At 39.9% G+C, this 23,206-nt stretch overlaps 1 protein-coding gene across 2 annotated transcripts in view; it reads right to left on the bottom strand.

The window, feature by feature from the left end:
• XKR6 (XK related 6) overlaps positions 1 to 22,927 on the bottom strand; it is a 321,224-nt gene extending 298,297 nt beyond the window's left edge. Inside the window, exon 1 of one of the 2 annotated variants that reach the window (XR_003968262.1) lies at positions 21,675 to 21,751. Coding sequence is in view for 1 of the 2 variants with exons in the window: in XM_030312705.1 (XP_030168565.1) it covers positions 21,675 to 22,420 (746 nt within the window). In the remaining variant the exon portion in view is untranslated. Of the gene's footprint in view, positions 1 to 21,674 lie in introns of both variants that reach the window. The other variant, XM_030312705.1, reaches the window with a different exon arrangement.
• Positions 22,928 to 23,206: the final 279 nt, after the last annotated feature.

Consider the following 23,206-nt stretch of genomic DNA (forward strand, 5'->3'; position numbering starts at 1 on the left):
CCCTTTAGCCAGTCTCAGAAGGGCCATGGTCCTTCCAACACCTTGGTTTCAGTCTGGTCTCCAGGACCGTCAGAGAATAAATGTCTGTTGTTTCAAGCTCTCTGGTTTGTGATCCTTTGTTACAGCAGCCTTTAGGAAGAAACTGATAACAATGATCTAACGTATATTCCAAGATACTTCTCTGACAGAGAAAGCCTGAAGCCTGAGTTCCTTCTGTACTGGGAACTACACAGAACTGATCCCATCGTACTAAGTTTTGTAACAGAGGCAAGAAATCAGGGTATAGAACAGACAGCAAGGTACCAGGCCACAGAGGCTGGGTGGGAGCCAGGTCTTCCAATCAACAGGCAGCGGCAGGAAACCGTCCTATGGATAAAGAGGTTAACCTAATCGACACTATTACTGGCAAAATGACTAAAAACAGACCACAAACGTGGATTCTGGTCAAATCAATAATTTCACATGTTCAACAACGAATCAGTCTACTCTGGTATAATCTTTTGAAAGTTTATCAGCTCTGGGATTGACCTGCAGCAACCTCAAGAATATTATGAAACTTGGAAAATTATAAATTGGCCCAAAAATTAATGTATTAAAAATGGATTACTTCATTAAATAGTCTCATGTGATGTCAGGTGGTCATCAAGCAGTTTCTGAAGAGTACAACTAAATTCCAACCAAAAAGAAACTTTGTGTACATACACATTAAAGTTCGGAGAGAAAAAGAAAGGATACAAAATTTCCCAGCCATGAAAAAAATCACTAAAAAAAAAAAGGAAAAGAAAAAAAAATTTAATTTTTAAGTAGAAACTTTAAAGGTTAAAAAAAAAAAAAGATATGAGAGAAGAGCGTGGACCAAACAGAAAACTTCTAGTTTCACTGTAATCTGGGCTGTAAATAAAATTGAGACAAAGCCCTTAAAAAAACACAATTGCTAAAATACAGATGAACACATCCTTCTTTAATTCTCCATTTTCTGACTGGTTTTGGTTCTGTCTGAGCCTACAGGAGTCCAATAGCCCAAAGAATAGATATCTAGCTGGAGAAAACCAAGATACGGTTGACAATTGGGACTACAAGTTGACAGATGTCTCCTTTTTAAAAGCAAATAACTGATTATTCTTATTAATTCCTACCGGGCACCTAGCCTTTAGCCACCATACACGGAAAAAAGAGTAAAATAAACCACTACACATACTTTTAGTTCATGTAACATTTCAAAGGCAAGAGATTAAAACCACCACCTGAGCCAACCAGACCCTAAGAAACTGTCACAAGCAAACCTCCCAAATTGGTGAAGCCTATTTTCAAGGCAGCATTAGAATGAAAATACCGTGTGTGTGTATGTGTGTGTGTGTGTGTGTGTGTGTGTATACTAATATTCGCATCACAGTCTTGTGTCTCCCCCTCAAAATTCTGGTGTTGAAGTCCTACCCCTTCACTGAAGCCCAACTCAAACCCTATGTTCAGAGACTCCCATTTACACCCATCTTCTAAGTACTGAGTGTCTACCGTTCAGTTAGATAGGTGGCTTAGTTGCCCTGTGTCAACACCATGCAATGCTTTAATGCCACGTTTGTTCATTCTTTCAAACAGTGCACCCTTCTATGTACAAATTTCTTTGCAAGAAATGAATACGAATCAGACACAGAGCCCACTCTTAAAGGAGAGAACAAATTATAAATAAAATAAAAAATAAAATAAAAATATTAAGTGCCAAAGTACTTTCCCTGAGAAAGCGAACAGTCAAGAATGATGATTTGAATGGAAAGACCAGTACCCATTTTCATGGAAGAGTTAACCATTTAAAAAGGTCATAAAAAATCATTAGAGGGGCGCCTGGGTGGCTCAGTCAGTTGAGCGTCCGACTTGATTCCAGCGCAGTCATGATGTCGTGATGGTGGGATCAAGCCCCAAGTCAGGCTCTGAGCTGACAGTGCAGAGCCTGCTTGGGATTCTCTCTCCCTCTGCCCCTCCCTGGCACTCACTCATGCTCCCTTTCTCTCTCTCAAAATAAATAAATAAACATTAAAAAGATAGTTAGAATTTGAACAGAGCAATACAAAGGACTACCCATGTGGGGGATTTTCAACACAGGCACTCTATCTTTTAGACTGAGTAATTCTTTGTCGCAGAGGACTGTCGTGTTCACTGCAGAATGTTTAGCAGCGTCCCTTGCTTCAACCCACTAGATGCCAGCAGCACTCTCCAGCTATGACAACCAAAAAGTCTCCAAGATACTAGTTAAAAGTTTGGAGTATATTCTGCGAATGAAGAGGGGCCACTGAAGATCTTTGACCCAGTAGTAGCAGGTCCAGAGAAGCTCTGTCAATAATGTTGTTTGGAAAGGTTGTAAAATGGCTAGTTAACATCCTTCCTTGCTGAAAGGATTTTAAAGGGTTGTTGCATAGTTAAACCTTTATACACAGTGTTTTCCTCATCAACTATAGGGTGGTGAACTCTTTTTCCATCAAAAGTTTATACATGCATGACAATATTTTACAGCAACGTTCTTCTTTTTTTGTTTTAAAGTCATCTCTATACCCAACGTGGGGCTCAAACCTACAACCCCAAGATCAAGAGTCACATGCTCCACCAACTGAGCCAACCAGGCACCCCAACATTTTTTCTTTAAAAAGTTCACATAAAAAAAAAAATCAATCAATAATAACAAAATTAAAAGCTCATGTTTTAGATTTTGGGGGTAGTAGATAATGTTTTTGACTTTTCTTTCAAAAGATATAGCCGCCTAACTTCATTCTTAAATATACACAACCCACTTTTTACACAAGCATTTATCAAATGTAAACGAATTACAAAGTGACTATAGTTTTCTCCTTGGTTTCACTTACACTAAGAACAGTCACTTAATAAACACATATTTATAACTCCTTTAACATTATCATATCTTTATTTGGAGAATTTACTTTGAATACCTAAGCAAGGTACTTGGTATGTATAGAAAGAGATCTAGATAATAGATAAAGGAGGAAAATTTGGCCAAGTAGAACCTTATCAATGCCAGGTACAATCCTAAAGACTGTGGGCCACGTAGAAAAAGCTGTTAATATTGAACATTCTTTTATTGTTTATTTTTTATTTTTTTACATTTATTTTTGAGAGACAGAGAGCACAAGTGGGGGAGGGGCAAAGAGAGAATGAGACACAGAATCTGAAGCAGGCTCCAGGCTCTGAGCTGTCAGCACAGATCCTGATGCAGGGCTCAAACTCACAAACCACGAGATTATGACCTGAGCTGAAGTCGAACGCTTAACTGACCGAGCCACCCAGGTGTCCCAAACATTTATTTAGTGGGCACTTACTATGTATCAGACTTTACGTGTATTAACTATTAATTCTCAAACAACTATGTAAGATAGTGATACCCTCCCCCATAAAGCTGTTCCTGATCTTTCTCCTGATCATTTTACCTATGAGGAAACTCAGAAGCAGACAGGTTAAATAACTTGTCCAAGTTAACAACTGGCCTGAGGCAAGCTTGAGACCAATCACTCAGGCTCCAGAAGGCATGCCCTGAAGGCTCAGACTCTACTGGCTCCCTCAGTCCTCCTTATTAGGCAGCACTGGGCCTCATAACCACAGGTCATGCCATAGAAGGGAGAATTTGGAAGAACATTCTTTTGATACAAAATACTACCTTTTTTTCACTAGAGTAATTTCAGATTTAATAATGTTGGGGTTCTCTTTTTCAAATCTGACACTATAGGTTATCATTGTGGAGGCTAACACCAGGACTAACTTTTTACCCAACAGTGATCACACTGTGTTATGGAAGTGACCAATTTTAAAGTATTTTTAGGAAGCTGGGGCGCCTGGGTGGCTCAGTCGGTTGGGCGTCCGACTTCGACTCAGGTCATGATCTCACAGTTCATGAGTTCGAGCCCCGCGTTGGGCTCTGTGCTGACAGCTCAGAGCCTGGAGCCTGCTTTGGACTCCGTGTCTCCCTCTCTCTCTGCCCCTCCTCCTCTTGTACTCTATGTGTGTATGTCTCTCTCTCAAAAATAAATAAACATTAAAAAAAATTTTTTAAGCATTTTTAGGAAACACAACAGCCAGTCACCAGCTGGACAGTCTAACTACAACACTAATAAGAGGTATGCCTTAAGCTAAATGGGTTGACTATGAGGACAGTATTCATCAGTATTAAAAAACAAAAATATCAGTATTTTGTTTTTTAAACTGGCCAACGGTCCTGGGTGAGGAAGAGAAAAAGATTTCATCTGTTCACGTTTTTATGTTTTAAGTTGTAAGGCTAGAAAGAAGTCAAAATATCTGAAGGGTTTGTTGATTTTTTTTAACTGTGGTAAAATACACTTAACATAAAATTTACCATCCTTACCATTTTTAAGTGTACAGTGGCACGAAATACATTCACAGTGTGGTACAACCATCACCAGCATCCACCCACACAACTCTTTCCATCTTCCCAAACTGAAACTGTACCTGACTTTCTATTCTTCCCTCCCTGCCTGCTCCCTGGTAACTACCACTCTGCTTTCTGTCTCTATGAAGTTTACTATTCTAAGTAACCTGCTTTCGTTAACTGTCTTATGTCACTTAGGATAACATCCTCATGGTTCGTCCATGTTGTAGCCTGTGTCAGACCTTCCTTCGTTGGGATGAATAATAAATACTCTATGTATATGCTACATTTTGCTTATCCATTCATCCATCCATGGACATTGGGTTTTTTCCCCCTTTTGGCTAGTATATATAATGCATCTATGAACACAGGTGTACAAATATCTCAAGTCCCTGTTTTCAGTTCTTTTGGGTTTATAACCAGAAGTGGAATTGTTGCATCACATAGAAGTCTACATTTAATTTTTTGAGGAGCCACCATACTGTTTCCCATAATGGCTGCACCACTTTACATTTCCAGCAACACACAAGGGTCCCAGTTTCTCCACACCCTCACCGATACTTGTTATTCTGCTGTTGTTGTTTTACTGTAGCTATCCTAATGGGTGTGAAGCGTTATCTGCTCAATTTTTAAAAAAAATATTACTCAAGATTGTATCTGTGTCAATCAAGAGTATTATGTGAAGTTAATTTACTTATTTTTAATTTGGCCTTTAATTTGGCCTTAGAGTTCCCTAAGATCTGTGTTAACATTACTATAATGCCACTAAGTATGATTTTGGAAGAGTCCACCCAAAAGTGAGCTGATAAATTAAAACCTGAAAAGCCTTATGAATAAGCTTTTAAACACAGCGTAACCATTATAACATCTGAAGCAGTAATACTGGAATGCATAGATGTACCAGTATTTATTTTGATCAAGCTCAGACAGGGTCACCTTGTGGCTTTATACAATACTGGGGAGTGAGATCTGTTTGTAGTGTGGGAAATAGTGCATAGCTACAACAGATAGACTAGTGGGAGGGAAAGACTAAGCCAACTCCAGATAATATAAGTAAATATACTGAAAGTATTAAATTATATTAATAAGATCAATGGGACAAAAGTTTTATCTCAAATAATGTGTATTTGACCTGTAACACCATATAGCTTCTGTTAAAGGTTTTGGTGTATAATTTTTATCCTAATTTGCAGTTTTATCATTACAGTATAATAGTCTCAGAAAACTGCATACAAGTCACAGATCTTGGCTTTGTAGAAAAAACAAGGATCTTCATCTAGACCCCTCACAGAGTCTCAACTGATGGTGATATTATGTAGAGGAACTTTATTAAATAGCCTCTAAATAACACATGTATTTATTATTTTAATGTTTCAGTAAGCTAATATTTAAAGCCAATTAAGAATACCAGAAAACGTAACCTAAATAATATTTGGAATTAACAGAACAAACATCTTAAACCAGTTGACTGTTAAACCTTCAATACGAGAGTAATAGGTTCTATTTTTTAAATATTTTATGGATTTCGATAAGAACCTCTAAAACACGCTGACATGTTTTGATGAAAACATTTTAGTTTGAGTTTTACACTGATTAATACTTAGATGCTTCAACAACTTTGTAAGGAATTTTTAGATAATTTTAATCCATCCCTAGTGGTTATTAGCATACAAATAGAATCTAGAATTTTAATAATGTAAAGTTTAGCATAAAATTCAAAACTTAAGTATGAATTTTACACATATATTTAGGTCATATATTTGGTGGCCTTTACAATTAACAAATGAAAAACAAGAAGTGACTTTCAGGGGTACTTACTGGGGAATAGTGCCCAACCAGGTCTCCAAGTATGGGACATAGCTTTGTTTCACATCAGCTGTGCTCAGGTCGCAAGATCCCAAACTGTCCTGAATCAGATGAACTATTTTTTAAGACTTGAAACACTGGGGGCGCCTGGGTGGCTCAGTTGATTAAGCGTCTGACTTTGGCCCAGGTTATGATCTCACAGTTCGTGAGGTCAAGCCCCGCGTCAGGCTCTGTGCCGACAGCTTGGAGCTTGGAGCCTGGAGCCTGCTTCAGATTCTGTGTCTCCCTCTCTCTCTGCCCCTCCCAGCTCATGCCTGCACTCTGTCTCTGTCAAAAATAAATAAACTTAAAAAAAAAAAAAAAGACTTGAAATACTGACAAGGGTTAGACATAGGGCCACAATACTTTTTATTTAGTTTATGAGGGACATTTTTACCTCAATTAAATTTCATCTGAAAAATTTAACTCTAGATGTATTATTCCATTACATTTTAATTTAGTATATTTAGTATGGATCACACTTAAAATGTTTGAACTTAGTTATTTTTATTAAAGGCTACTTTAAATAGTTACTTGTTTTACCTGACCAATTAAAACAGGGGTTGGCCTGTTTTTATACGACCCTCAGGTTAAGGATAGTTTTTACATTTTTTAAAGGATACAATGAGACGGAGGCCTGACACGACTCACAAATCCTAAAATATTGAATTAAAACATGAATCAAACTAAAATGAAATTCTCTTTGATACTTCAGTCGATAGCAATTTACATCACACACCCACATGTATATACCTTCCGTTAATCTGAAGGATACCTGGTCTAAGCTCAGAATTCTTCCTTTCTCAGCGCGTCCACCAAAATCTAAGCTTCCTCTTCTATGGTCCAAAGCTGCTGCCTGAGCACCAATACATTTCCCAGCCTCACCTGATGTGGTTACAGTCACAGGGCTAGTTCTTCACAATGGATTTTCAGCACAAGTGATGTGTTCACTTTTAGGTAGGGCTTTTAGGAAGCAATTATGCTTTCTCCATTTTCCCTTTCCTTTCACTGGCTGAATGTTGAGGGTGTTGAGTCCCTAAAGGATGTAAAAGCCACTATCAGCCAGGACCACCCAAAGGAAACAAGACATTTCTATTGTGTTAAGTCACCGAAATTTTTGCAATTATACTTACTGAGGAAACAAACTGTAAGAGTCACTAACATAAATGTTGTATATCTGCTGCCTTTCACATTTAACTAACTTCTACTTATTTTGGAAATTCTCCCAATCATCCTTTAAAAAAAAAAAAACACTCTCTGAAAACAGATTGTTTATATTGCTGAAAGCCGTCTGTTTATTCTACCCATCAGTCTTTTCCTTGACAACTGGCTACTGCTGCTCCTTTTTCTGTTTACTGTATGCTCAGATGAATTTTAATTTAAAAGCTCACTAAAACCACATTTCAAATGAACCAAAATTTAAAACCATTCCTGCTCCACATATGTGGTTCAAATGATGCGGCACTGAGACATCCCCACATTCCATCCAATGACTATGTGATAGAAGCAGACATTTTAAAATGGATTAAAATAGCCCCTCTTCACTTACTTATTGTATGTAAGGGCCAAAAACAAAACAAAAAAAAAAAAAAACAAAACAAAACTTGAGAAGGGTACCAATTTCACTTAACGTTGAAACACTAGTGTCTCCCAAACTAGAACTTCCCAAAACAATAGAACCTTGGTATTTTCAAGAGCTGCATCATGAAACCGTCAGATTCAAAAATATGTCAGTTCTGCCAAAATGCATGCTTCTGTCCCATGGATTCCTTCACACCTGCCTGGCAAAATGGGAATGACAACAGTGTGATGGGAAAGTAGTGTTGGTTCTTGAGTGATTCTTCCCAGCATGTTAATGTTTTGAAGCTATCCTGGACAAGATTGTTCAGAAATAATGAGAAAGACTTAGAGGGAAAAACAAAACAAAGATTTTAAGAAAAGTGGTAACTGAGAATCTTACCAAAGTCTTACCTTCCTGTGGCACAAATAGGGGTGGTCACTTTACTGGCTTTAGGGTCCGTTATGCTCTCCACTATCTTGTGATGCTGTGGACACACATGAAGGCTACACCTTACATCAGAGCTTTAATTATGGTGAAACCGGCCTCCAATAGAAGCTAATAGCTACAGGAACCTACATATCAAAGAAAAACATGTCCCAGAATAAAATAAGACCTGGAATCATCTTGGCAGGGAGTGCAAATGTCACCCATACTACCGTAGTGGTATTTTTATCTGGATTCTCATTGTTTTTGTTAATGCTATGGTTACAAAGTTACATAGTTTTAAGTAGTCTAGACTTAATCCTTTTTTTTCCCACAGGCCTTAGTTTTAGTGCGTGATTTTGCAGAATGAGAGGTTTTTCAGGAATAGGTATGAGCATATCACAAATTGAGATCGTGAACTGCAAATGTCAAGCAAACAGGCAAAATGACACAATCCAACCTCATGGGTCCCCATTACAAATCCTTCAGCAGCCTGACAAACACCATCTCATTTAATCCTAGACAACTACCATCTGAAAACCTACCTAAAAATTATGTAGTCCCTAGAAAACAATGGAAACCATATAGTCCATAAATGCTACAAACATATTCTAATTCTCTATTCTTCCAAATCTACAATATAATTGCTTTTAACTTCAGCTTCGCTTTTACAACTGTCATTTAGTCTGCAAACAGAGTAATAAATCCTTTAGGTAGCTTCTCTGTTCTCCTAGTCCAAAGGCACACCACCACACACTAGGTCTAACCAAACCATTTGGGATTGCTTGAATTTTGAAAATATAATTTCCTTTTTAGAAAGCATAATCTTTTCCTTCGGAGTCAGCTTTCATGAAAACTGCTTTAAAGAAGGCAAAATGGCAGCATCCTGAACATACAAGGCTCCTTATACTATTTAGGTGACTCCTCCAGAGCTGCATTCCTCATAACCAAGCAAAATGACAGATGTGGGAATTTTGCTCATTTCGATCCAAAATCAGAGGATCCAACCTGGTCTACATGGTGCTCGCCCATAAACTCTGTGCCCCATCTCTGCCAGCCATTGCCTCCACTAGGATTTCTGACCCCAAACTTCCCAGTTACAAGGAGCCTGAACTGCCTCACCACTGCCACACTACATTCCCACATGGAACCCCGAGGGACAGACACTATTTTGGTATGTGCGGATTCTAGGTTTCCTTGTTGATCTACTGTACTGATATCCTACCAACATGGAGTAACAGAGTAAAACACTCCATGACCCCTTCCGATCCCCTTCCCTAGTTATCCACCCTCTGCTCATGAATCTGTCAAGCAAAATGTAGTGAAATCATTTTTCTTCTCTGCTTCCTTCATCCCTGTGTGTAATGACACCCATTTAATACCTTTTAGGTCACTTCTCCTCTTTCACTCACTGGTGTCTTTTTAGGAATCCTACCTTAGTACTGACTTCAACATATACAACATTTCTGAAAATTCGAGATGTGAAATTCACTCTGGATTGAATATCAATCTCCCCAACACCTAACCTGGCACTTCTAGAACACTAACAGTGGTAATTTGTGTTAATAATGACCCCGAAGTACTTGAAACTTCCAAAGAAGCTTCTGAATCAAAGGAATATTCAATTATACGCCATACAGTTTTAAAGTTAAATGTCTTTACAATATTCTAAGGCTTTAGTTTATGGTAATCCATATGCCATAATAGATGACAAATCTTGCTACTACTTGATTAATACACACTTTCACCAACCCATTCCAACTAAGGGTAAGGTCAAATCAGAGATTGCTTTAACACTGGTGTGATCCATTAAAATCATCATCACAACTTCCTCTGTATGGTCCACCGCTCTAAATCTGGCATGCCCAGTGCTCAGATTTATAAAAACTTTCCAAGTGATCCTAACAGAAACTGCTTCTCAAGAACTATCACTGCAAATAGTGGCAGAAATCAACCTATACAACTGTGGTTCTCATCTCGGTGCACTGCTGGGGGACCTTTGTGAAAACACAGGCTTTTAAAACATACAGATTCCAAGGCCCTTCCAGATCTAATGGATCCTAATCTGTTATGGTAGTACCCAAATATCCAACTCCTCAGATGATTCCAATGCACAGCCAAAGTTTGGAAATAATAGCTTTATAATCTTAGGAATCTTAAGAGCTGCTGCTCTCAGTGTTTCCAACAGGTCACCTAAGAACCAACATACGGGTGCAGCCTTTAGGTGGGACCTGCAAGGATAAAGAGTGGCCAAGAGGGTGTGGTCAACCCTACATACTCCTTTCTGTAATGTGGAAATCACGGGGTTGGAAGGATCACCTATCCCAAGAAAGAGACTAGGGTGAAGTACAGAAAATAACTTCCAAAAGATATACACTCAGCAGTACCACTCAGCTGCTTGAATCACAACAGCAGTTACAACTGACTAAGAGTCGTAAGCCTACCACATTCCTCAGAGTTTAATACATTAGACTAGAAATCAGAGGTCTCAAAGGACCCTAGCTTTACATCAAGAGGGCCCAGTGGTTCAAGAATATCATTTCTCCATTTTTTATAACCAGAACAGCAAAGTCCCAAAGTAAAGCAAAGTAATTAGTGAGAAGAGCCTTCTGATCATTACAAGAGAAGTCTGATAAAGAAAACTGCACAAATTTTGCCATCAATGAGATCTACCTTCAAAACCTTTCTCCACCAGTTAGTTACCAGTAACATCAGATTACTTAACCTCTGTAAACCCATTTCTTCCTCTATAAAATGAGCACAAAAACTTATGAAAATTTAAATGAGACAATATTTGCAAAAACAGAATTTTCAATACAGCTGCCTTTCCTCCTTAGTAATTTCTATACGCCTCTTCTATACCACTCTCCTTTAAGTCATACATACTAATAGTTACTACATATCTCTGTTAGTCTTTACCTTGACTTATTGCTATTACATATGAGAAACACATGAGAACACTAATTTTGCTCCTCCAAAACTAACATGCAGTTTAAACTTTGTCTACTGACAACCCACTGAGAACTCATCAGGGCCTAGATTCATACTCACTTCTTCAGGACAGAATTTCTTTTTTTTAATTCTCAGGTACTGATTCCTCTAGAGCAAAGGCTCCCAAACTTTAAAGAAAGGTAAGAATTACTGGGGAGCTTGTTTAAAATACAAATCCCACCTCCCACCAACAATGTCATAATTGATAACAGGGAGGATTCTCACTGGCTGCTAATGGCAGTGGGTAAAAGGTTGCTAGGAAACAACACTGACATCTTGCCAAAGTATTATCCCACGAGTTATTTACTGGTTGCAAAAGGGAAAAAATATATACCTCTATACAGAAAAATCTGGCAGTCAGAATCTTAACCAAGAGATAAACCTTAGCATCACTAACAGTGCAACACATCAGATACCATGCGCCTGTTGACAGGATGCAAAAAGGAAGTAGGAAGCAGTATTTTGGCAAACATATGTACCCTGAATAAAATCAAGCCCCTAGATACACCTTAAAGTTGACCCAGAAAACAGAGAGGTCAGATGATACTTGGAAAAAACAATTAGGCAATCCAAAATATAGAACATGTATGAACTGGCCTAGAGTCTGCAAAAGTCAATGTCGCAAGGGGAAAAAATGTAAGAAAACTGTTCTAGGGTAACAGAAACAAAAGCAATGAGTGAATTATAATTAAATCCCTGTTTGGAGGGGAAAAAACCTATAGAAGAAATTGTTGGGGGCAAATGGGCAAATGTGAATATAAGCAGTTATTACATGATTCTGTAAAATTATGGAATCATTGATAATGATGGGATAATGGTATTACAGCTATATAGAATTATTCTAATTATTTAGTATTTGAGGTACAGAGAGGTGCTTCCTCATAGTATGTTAGATACACAAACATACACTGACAAAGATATCTATGTTAATTATTGAAACCAGGTAGATGGTAACAGGTGTTCACTACTCTTTCTAACTCTCTGTATGCTTAAAAGTTTCCATAATGAAGACTAAGAAAAACACATTCCCTGGCCCAACTCTATGAGACTCTAATTCCTTAAGCCTGTGGTAGGCCCATAAATCTGCATTCAAGTAGCCCCGGGGCCTATCCTAAAATACAAGATGTTCTCTGACCACTCTAAGAAACACAGCTGAAGACAGAAAGTAAGGTGTGTCCACTATCTGGAAGAGCTTGGGTTCTAAACTCTGTGCCAGCTCTATTTTATTGGCAGGCTTCCCAAGCAATGGATTTGGTATCTTCCTCACTGTTGCCATCTTTCTTCATGTGTCCAGTATATTTAAGATGGACTAAAAAGGAGGCATAATAGTAAAAGATTTCTATTTCATGTACCTATGATTCCTTGAGAGCATCTCCCCACGGTAAACAATAATTAGCAACTCTAACTCCCAAGAGTGCTTTAAAGAATTCTTGTTTACCTTTCTCTGAACTGAATATTCAAATTTCTTCCTAGAAATGGGTAACGAGTACATAGTCTATAGTCTACAAATTGATAACCAAAATAAAACAGAAATGGTATCCAAAAAAAAAAAAAAAAAAAAAAAAGGGGGTGCCTGGGTGGTTTGGTCGGTTAAGCGTCTGACTTCAGCTCAGGTCATGATCTCGCGGTCCGTGAGTTCGAGCCCCGCGTCGGGCTCTGTGCTGACAGCTCAGAACCTGGAGCCTGTTTCAGATTCTGTGTCTCCCTCTCTCTCTGCTCCTCCCTTGTTCATGCTCTGTCTCTCTCTGTCTCAAAAATAAATAAACGTTAAAAAAAAATTAAAAAAAAAAAAAAAAAAAAGAAATGGTATCCTCACAATTGAAAAAGAAAAAAAGACCAAAATACCGCACTCAAAACTTTTGACTATAACAAACTAAAAAGCTTTTGTACAAACAAATGGGAGTACATCAAACTGAGAGGCTTTTACACAGCAATGGATATGACCAACAAAATGAAAAGGCAATGGGAGAAGACAGTCACAAATGATATATACAATAAGGGGTTAACATGTGAACTATATAAAGAACTCATAATTCAGTATTTAAAAACTAATAATAAACACTCCAATTAAAAAAATGGACAGAGGAGGGAGAGGAGGGTGCCTGGTGGCTCAGTTGGTTGAGGTCTGACTCCTGATTTCACTCAGGTCATGAGATCAAGCCCCACCGTTAAGCTCTGCTCTGAATGTGGAGCCTGCTAGAGATTCTCTCTCTCCCTCTGCCTCTCTCTCTCTAAAAACAAAACAAAAAACAGGACAAAACAAGAGACATTTTTCCAAAGACACACAGATGGCCAACAGGCAATGAAAAGATGATCAATTTCAGTAATCATCAGGGAAATGCAAATCAAAACCACAAGAAATCACCTTACACCTGTTAGAAGTAACAAGTGTGGCGAGGATGTGGAGAAAAGGCAATCTCATGCACTGTAAGTAGTTAAGGTTGTAAATTGGTGCAGCTACTGTGGAAAACGGTACGGAAGTTCCTCAAAAAATGTAAAATAGAACTACCATACAATCCAGCAATTCCAGTTCCAGGTATGTATCCAAAGAAAACAAAAACCACTTTGAAAAGACATGTGTACCCCTACGTTCATTATAGCAATGTTTACAATAGCCAAGATATGGAAGCAACCTAAGTATCCATCAATAGATGAATGGAAAAACAAGATGTGGTATATTACCCAGTCATAAAAAATGAAATCTCGGGGTGCCTGGCTGGCTCAGTTGGAAGAGCATGCGACTCTTGATCTCAGGGTCATGAGTTTGAGCCCTACACTGGGTGTAGAGATAGACTGATTGATTAAATAAATAAACACATAAAACCTAACTTCAAATAAACTGTCTTAAAAAATGAAATCTTGCCGGGGCGCCTGGGTGGCGCAGTCGGTTAAGCGTCCGACTTCAGCCAGGTCACGATCTCGCGGTCCGTGAGTTCGAGCCCCGCGTCGGGCTCTGGGCTGATGGCTCAGAGCCTGGAGCCTGTTTCCGATTCTGTGTCTCCCTCTCTCTCTGCCCCTTCCCCATTCGTGCTCTGTCTCTCTCTGTCCCAAAAATAAATAAACGTTGAAAAAAAAAAAAAATGAAATCTTGCCATTTGCAACAACATGGATGGACCTATAAGGTACCATGCTAAGTGAAATAAGTCAGTGATTTCACTTATATGTGGAATCTAAAAAACAAAACAGAAAAAAGACTCAGATACAGAGAACAAACTTGACGGTTGCCAGAGAGGAGTGGGGTGTGGTGATGGACGAAACAGGTGAGGAGGATTAAGAGGCACAATCTTCCAGTTATAAAATGCATATGACACAGATATGTAATACACAGCAGAGCTATTAAATTACTATGTTGTATACCTGAAATTAATGAAATACTGTATGTCAATTATTCTTCAGTAAAAAAAGTTATTTTAAAAACTGGCATTTCAAGGTAAAAGTGATATATGAGAAACTTTGTTAGCAATACGTAAAATACCTTAGGGATATAGTGATTTGTTTTAAAATAGATAAAAACAATGTAATATACCAAGATATATACATATCATATACACAGAAAAGAAAAATCTAAAGGTGAATCTTGTGTAGAAATGTTATCAATGTCATTGTAACAATATTCACTAAGTCCTCCAAGCAAAATCAGGAAATACAATTAGAACCAGAAAAGTACCTATACCATAATCTAAGAATACCAAAACCAAAATTCATTTAGAATTATTTCCCAGAACAGCTCACAACTGACATAGAAGCTACCATTAAAAAACAATAATTACAAACACTAACTTTTCAAAGTTAGAGAACACATAGCAAATAATAAACTGCAGTAGGTGACTTTGAGGTTCCTCCCCAATAAAGAAATTAATCTAATAAACAATCCAGGAAAACCTCCAATATCTAGAACTTGGATACATACATTGCTTTAAGCTTAATCTAACAGTAAAAAAATTTATAACTGAAGACTACAAAAAATGAACTTTAAACGATGTGAATTTTAGCTGAAATTGCAAATTCACAAAATTAGCTAATAAACCAGCATTAACACATTTCTTAGAAAGTCTAATCTGCTATGAATTCTAACATTAACTACAGAGAGATAAAAATGCCTCTACAGGCAGCAAAGTTATTGAAAATAATGAGAATGTGTTTAGTATATCAAAATAACACATGGTAAAATTTCAAGGCAGTTCCTGGGAAACCTATACATTTTAAAATATTTTAACTGCTCAAACTAAAGCATGAAATAGCTTCTTTAAAACTTCAGAGTGTTAATCCCTATCAGCATAATAAACTTTTTAAAACTGAAGAGACCTTAAAGATCACTAACTTTAACTTCTCATTTGATAAATATGAGAAAATTGAAGCCAGAGATTTTTTTGTAACTTGTAGAATGATAAACCAGACTTCTTAATTCCAATACACAGTGTTCTCTGTATACCACACTATGTATGTCCTGTCCCTTAACAACAACAAAAAATCTCCAATAACAATAAGTAGTGGATTGTCTTCAGGCAAATGTAAAAAGTCACTGAACTTTTTAAATGAGGTTGTATGTTCATGACATTTTAAAAAAATTTAACTCGTTCAGAAAGAAACAAGAAATGCAGAATTCTAACTAGAAGAAAGTAGGCAAACAGAACATTATGAAGGAATAAACTAAAGTTTTAGCCATAAACTTCCTTGCAGAAGTAACACCATAAAGCTACCAGCCCAGGGTGAAAATGGCAATACGTCAGACACAGATTACTTTTGAATCCCACAGAATCTTTGCAATAGTCCAGAATTTATCAGTTACATAAGCCTAAGTGACTTTTGGATAAAGTTTGCAAAATCAAATCATACTGCAAAACAGTATGTGTATTGTTAAGAGATAGAAATGAACTGCCTGTGATTTCTGACATGTGCCTACTACATTTCCAGAACGCTAGATTTCTGTAACATAGAGTTTAAGGCTTTGTTTCTCCATCATTCTAGAAATACTATCCTTCATCACTAGTTGCAATGTTACTCAACGCCATGCCATTTTTTTTCATCACCTTCCCTTGAAAAGTTACCATAAATGTCAAGTTTTACTGTTTCTATTCTTTGAAAAATGAGAAATAATTTTCAGGGAAGCTCTCTTCATAGTCATTCTCCTTGAGGAAGTAGCTCTTTATCTACATATATAACTTCCACTAATTATGTATTTCTATGATTTTTCAGGTGGTGGGAGGGGGAAGGGAATAACTACTAAGATAAGACTACTTAATGTTGTGATACCTTTCTTTTTTCCTTTATGGTATCAAAGGGTCTTGCCCACTGCAAAATTATAAAATTATTCTATATTTTCTTTTACATGTACTATTTTATGTTTATATCTTTAATTCTTTTAGAATCTTTATTTATGTAAGGTAGAAATCAATTCTTCCCAACTGGGTAGTCATTTGCCCCAATATCATTTGTTAAATAACCCTTTACCCCTTCATGGATTAGAAATGCTTTACTATCTGCTAACTTCCCATAAACCTGTCTATTTACCTCACACCTTATTCTGTTTCACTACCTATTTGCCTAATTCCTCTGCCAGCCACACGTTGTTCTAATTATTGACACTTTACAGCACATCCGTGTTCTGGTAAGTCTCAACATTTTTTCAACAAGACTTTTTTTGATTGTGCAAAAACATTTACTTCTCTCAATTTTTCTCGTTTCCCCTCAAAAAAAAATCCCACTTTCTTTTGAAACAGAATTCCATTAAATTTATGGATAAAATATAATGTATTTTTAAAATATTTAGATTCCTATCTAGTAATAAGCAGATATGTAAAGCCCCCGAGACACACACACACACACACACACACACACACACACACACACACGTGTATACAATCTTCATTTGACAGTGACTGGCAGTCTGGCCCCACACGAACGAAATTTCCTTATTTGCAAGGTAACATTTCCATTCTTAAATCACAAAATCTTAGAGCAAGAAGAACATTATAGATCACTTAGTCCAATACCACTTGTAAGCTCAGTTATGTTTACCTTAAGCCTGCCCGAGATTCATTTCAAAGTTAAAAGTAATATACCTTTTACATGCAACATAATCATAAAAGTACTACCTGGATCACACAAAAGCAAAGAAGTTACCTTTATTCAAGAGTACTTTCAACTTAGAAATCCTTTTAGAAGACCCATACTGGGCTCAAAACAAAAAAAACAAAACAAAACAAAAAACAAGAGTACCTTAAGGGCATATACTAGAAACAGCTCCAGGTACATTTTTAGATACTGTTTCCAAGGCAAAGTCTTTTTGTTACAGTGGGTCCAGGAACCGAAAGTCATAGTACCACATCATTCCATTCCCAACTGTTCCATCATTTATTAAAAACACAAATCCAACAACAATCTCCAAATGAATAAGCTGAAACAATTGTAAAACTGTTTCTCAACTGTTTCTCTGGCTGCCCATGTAATCACCTGTAGAGCTTTTAAAAATAAGATTACTTGGGTCCCACTCTGGGACCTTGAACATTTTCTTTCTTTTTTTTTTTTTTTAAAGCTGTAGTAGGTTCTAGTTTCAGCCAGAGTTAGGAACCAACATTCTAAAAGATTCAACAAGAACAAAGGCCCTTAAAATGCCAAGCATCCCTATATCTTGGGGGGGGGGGGGGGGGGTGAAGAAGCAGTAATGAAAAAACCATCTTCACCAGCCCAGCAACATCTGCTGCTGATTAAGCTGTGTCCCTACATTATGCCAGTCTTAAAACAGGAAAAACTGCAAAACATACAAAGCTTTTAACTGTTCATAGATGGATGGGGCCATTATGATATGTGAAACACCTTTTTCTTTTTTCTCCCTTGAAGGCAACCCTCCACCCCACACCATCTCCCAGGAGAAAAGACAGTTGATACTCACTTTAAAAATGGCAAAAATTATTAAGATTTTAGATAAATTCTTCTTTGACTTTGTGAAAAAGAAAGGTGTAAACACACCCATAAAAACAAATAGGGAGATTAACGATTGGCTGCGATATCATGACATTAGATGAAATTTCATTCAAAGAACTGTTGCTTCGTGACTGCAGAGAACTGCCGAAACACTAAACACCCTCTAAAGGTAGCACAAAAGCAAAGGAAGGCTGATACACTGAAGGAAAAAACTTACAACGATGCAAATACACAAACTAAATCAAACCGTTCCTAAGGTCTAACCCTCTAAGAAAATGATCGCGCTTTCTAATAACACTTTCACTAAACTGAAGCCCGGCGTGACTCACATTCTTGTTATGAGTGACTCATATACCTTCCATCCTTGGGAAAAGCACCTGAAAAATAGAGCACATAAAGCTACACCGTTAAGTTACATGTTAAGTAATTAGTGAGAGTAACACATACATTAAGCAGACCTTAATCACACACCAAAACTCTGCAAAAGGAGGTTCATGAAACCAAATCATCCCACAGACAACTATTCTTCCACGCTCCAATTCTGGCCTAGCCAAAAATATTTTCTCACATTCTGTAAAGTCATTTGGTGAAAGAGCTATCAAGTATTTTGCATCTCGACAGGAAAGGCATCACACGTTAAAGTGTATCACCCTACTATCAAGGAAAACTAAATTCTCTTAAATTAGCACTGAGATCTGTCCAAGCATGAGTCAAATGATTTTACATTTAAAAAAAAAAAAGAAGCAGGTGAAGAGACAGGTATTCATGGTTTAATGGAATCAGTTTTAACAATGTACAACTTTACCAACATGTTTCTTAGAAATGTAGCCCAAATCAGTGATATAATTCCTAGGCCTTACCCTCGTCACATGACCACATGAAATAGCAAAATTTAAGTAGCAAATATGATTAAGGGAACAACTGTAACCCCAAAAATCTGCAGTAAACTCTGAGATGATGTGTGTTTATACACACAATAAGTAATTGTTTGCCCAGAAATTCAAACAAAAAAAAGGATGAAAACCTTCTTGTAATGCTTTTCATGTGAATGATTTGCATGCAAGCCACGTGCCTAGCAGGTAGTAAAGAGGAGACTCTGTTCCTGGGACATTTCAAACAAAACAAGCTTATTGAAAAATTTTAAAGCAAGGAAAGAAAATCCTTCATCAGCAATTATTTCTTTTGAAGTACAGCTACGTTGGAATAAATAACTTAGCTGAATTAACGTATCTTTTAGTACTTTATACTTTGAAAGCTTTATGAAAAATTTAGACACATATTCTAATCTTGAAAAAAAATTTAAACATAGTAAAATCACAGGCATCTTTCTGAAATATCTATACCACTGCACATCTTGAAACTTCAAGGAAGATCTGGGAAAGAAATACATTACCCTATTTTAAACAAGTATAAAAGCGTAAAATTACACTTAAAATGTACTTTTTAGTTTGTTCCAAAATCTGGACTTCTTTATCCAAATGCAATTAAGATTAGGGGAAAAATTGTTCTAAGAATTTGTGAAGCTGAACTCCAATTCCATCATGTCCCAAAAGCTCACTACTAATAAATACCTAGGATGGATTACATTAGAAACATTCTCTCAGGAACTTGAACCTGACACCAAGATACTGATTGTCTACACTTTAGGAGTTAAAGACAGGGAGCGACAGGGGACTTTGGCTTGTTCAGAAACCTAGTTATTAAATATATGCGGTTTATCTTTACTAGTATTTCAAAATCTCTCTCCCCCATCCTTCTTGTCCCTCTCCCCCTTCATTCTTTTGCATCTTACCAACCTGCAAGAAATCAAAAAAAGTATCCCCAGTATCAAACGTACTACCTTTGATTCAATATGGATTTGGGTGTTCAGGTAGGTTTTTAGATTTAGATTTCAAATGCAAAACATATTTCAAAATTTTACCTGACCGCATGCTACACTCAAAATTGCTAAAAGTTAATCATCATTTCCCCCCCTATTTTATCCCACTACCCCTTTCTTATAAACTTATCAGCAGGAAACCAATTATTTGCAGACAAGTACAGCTAGGAAAAAAAGGTTGCTAGGTTCAATCTAGGAGCACCAGTAAACAAGCCTAGAAGTATCAGAAAAATCAAGAACCACTCACAGGTCCCCAATTCTGAATCTGCATATAAACCCTACAGGACAAAGTTCTTGCAGTCACTTTCATGATTTGACTTAATTCAATCCCATGCTTTCTGAAACGTCTTTATTCGAAACTATAAACAGAGATCTGGACAAACAATTCAAAAGACAATGAACTTTATGTCAGTTAACCTAAGTACATCTCAGTTAACTGAAATACAGAGCACCTAAAACCTCCTACTAGGTGCAGGACTCAGGGCAACCTAGGCAAAATGTCTTCTCACAGAAGCAATGTACCCGAAGAGCTCTGTGTAATTCAGCTTCAGTTAAGATTCGCTTCTCTTGGAAATGTTTACCTACAAACTCACAGTCTCCAGAATACACTCAAGCTTTTAAGTTGGAGGGCAAAGATTTACCAAGATTTTAAAGGGATCATTTCCTTAGTTAAGCCAGTTAAGGTGGGTAGCAAAAAGAACCTCTGCAAGTGGTTTGGGAGGTATTCACCAGGCACAGGGGAAATTTACAAAAGAGGAAAGGGCCGCAGGGCCAAGCATGGGCTTGTGTAAACATAAATCCCCTACGCACTGGCCTAGGTATCAAAAACAACGTTCCTCCAGAATAGGTGTCCAGGTGGCTAATTGACTTTCTGGAGGTGAGAGTTAAAAACAAACGCTTACACCCAGTATATACGACACAATTTTACCTGTCACCAAAAAAAAGGGTCTAATCCAGCAAAAAAGAAAAAAAAAAAAGAAAAAGAAAAAGAAAAAGAAAAAGAAAAAAGAAACAAAAGTCATTTTTCCTTCAAGGAGGGCAGGGGTTTAGAGTCATTTGCAGGGGATAGGATTGCAGGGGGGAGGGCGTGTGGAATAAAGGAGTGCTAAAAGGAGAGGCAGAGAGGGGTTTTTTGCACAGGGCCCCACACAGGCCACTGCGGAGAGAAGACGGGGAAGGGGGGAAGATGTCTCACCAGGGGACAAAACCGAATGCAAACCCAGCTTGGAAGAAGGAAGGTCCCCCCCCCCCCAACAGGAGGCGAGCTGGGGTGCAGATAAAAAGCGCTAGCGGCTGGTTACCTTGGGAAACAGGGAAAAGGGACAACGGGAATAAGAGGTCTACAGAGATGTGAGGGAAGGAAAGGATGAGGCAGGGTCTCCGGTAAGTGCGAACCCGGGAAGAAGATAGACAAACAGCGGGACTGGGGCCTCCCAGGGCCAAAAGGCGTGGCCAGGGATCCAGATCAAACGACGGTCTTTTTCAGACGCCTGGGGAAGTGAGCGGCAAAGCCCTCCTTCAAGACCCCGGGGCAGACCCGTCCGAGGGGCCCAACTGCGAGGCACCTCGAGGGCAGAACGCGCTCTGGAGGGCTCTGGCCTCGCCCGCGGGGCCCTCCGCAGGGCCGGCTGCCCGGGCCCCCGCCCCCACCCCCGCAGTGCTCTTACCTCCACACCTGCCCCATCTGCAGCAGGTGGATGACCGACTGCCAGATCCACACGGAGAGGCGGCACAGGCGCTGCGCCCCCGGCGTGGCCGAGCCCGGGCCGCCGCGGCCGTAGCCGGCCCCCATCATGGGGGGGCCCCGGCTGCTGAGCCCCTCCACGGCGCCCAGCCCGCCGCCCGTGTAGTCCTGCACGAACCAGCGGAAGCTCAGGCTCTGCACCAGCAGCGACGGCACCAGCACGAAGAAGAGGGTCAGCCCGAAGAAGCCGTAGTCCCCCTTGCGGTAGTAGTCGAGGGCCAGCCACAGGTCGGTGCCCACGTCCCCGAAGAAGACCAGCAGCGCCAGCACGATCCACAGGCAGTCGAGCCACGGCCGCTCCACCTGCGGCGGCGGCGGTTGCGGCCGAGCGGCAGGCGTCGGGGGGTGGTGGTCGGCGCCGGCGGCCGCGGGCGGCTGCAGCGGCTGGTCCCCCCCGTCGGCGGCGGCGGCGGCGCTGCGGCGCGGCTTCTTGCCCAGGAGGGAGCGCAGGCAGGCGGAGCGGCAGCCCCAGTAGCACGAGGAGGTGTTGCAGCAGTGGCAGATGTGCAGCGAGCTGCTCTCGCCGGGCTCGCTGCCGTCGCCGCCGCCGCCGCAGCCGCCTCCCCCGGGCTCCCCGTCCTCCTCGCCGCCGCTGCCCACCGCCTCGTCCAGGTTGTGCAGCTGGGCAAAGCCCACCCCCACGCCACCGCCATCGGATTTCGCCGCCATCTTGACTCTCTTCCCAGCTCCGGAGGTTGGGGGGGGAGGGACGGGTAGGGGGGGGAAGAAGGCAGGGAACGGGGAGGGGGGGAAACGAATGGAGAGGAAGGGGGGCGGGGAGGAAGCGGGGGAGCAAACGAACGAGGGGGGAGTGGGCCAGGGAACCCCCTCCGCTTCCGGGTAGTTGGCGTCACTTCCGGGCGAGCCCCCCAATCGCACGGCGCCCGCAGCTCCCCAGCCCTACCCTCCCGGCCAAGATGGCCGCCCTCCTGTGCCTCAGCTGCTGGGCGGGGGACCGGGGGGTTCTCCCCGCCAGGGCTCCCCTTCCCCTCTTCCGTTGACCCCGAAACCCATCAGGTTGACCCCTCGGCGTTTCTGAATCCCGCTGGGCCGAGTGATGCGGTCCAAAGTGATCCCTGGAGGGGGCAGTGCCAGACGTTTTGGGGTCCCCTTCCTCAGCGTCGCAGCTCACAGCTTTCCTCCTGGAGAAACGCCCCCTAACACCCTCCCGGCTGCTGGCAAAGGGGCGGGACCTCTGAGGGAAGGGGCGGAGCTCGTGCAAAGCAGGTGATTACGTGTCACTTCCGGGAGATAGGATGACCTCATTGAGTAGTTAGGCACCCCCCCCCCCCCATCAAAATGGCTGTGTCTCACCTCTTTGGTGGTTTTTTTTTTTTTCCTTCTTTCCAAATTCTCTTATTTTCTTATTTTGAGGGTCTTGAGAAATTGCATAAATCAGTTTAGATTCCCACACACAACTGACTGATTCTCACTTGTATTTGGACACCTCCCTCT

Source organism: Lynx canadensis, chromosome B1, assembly GCF_007474595.2.
Source record: "Lynx canadensis isolate LIC74 chromosome B1, mLynCan4.pri.v2, whole genome shotgun sequence".
Classification (NCBI taxonomy): Eukaryota; Metazoa; Chordata; class Mammalia; order Carnivora; family Felidae; genus Lynx; species Lynx canadensis.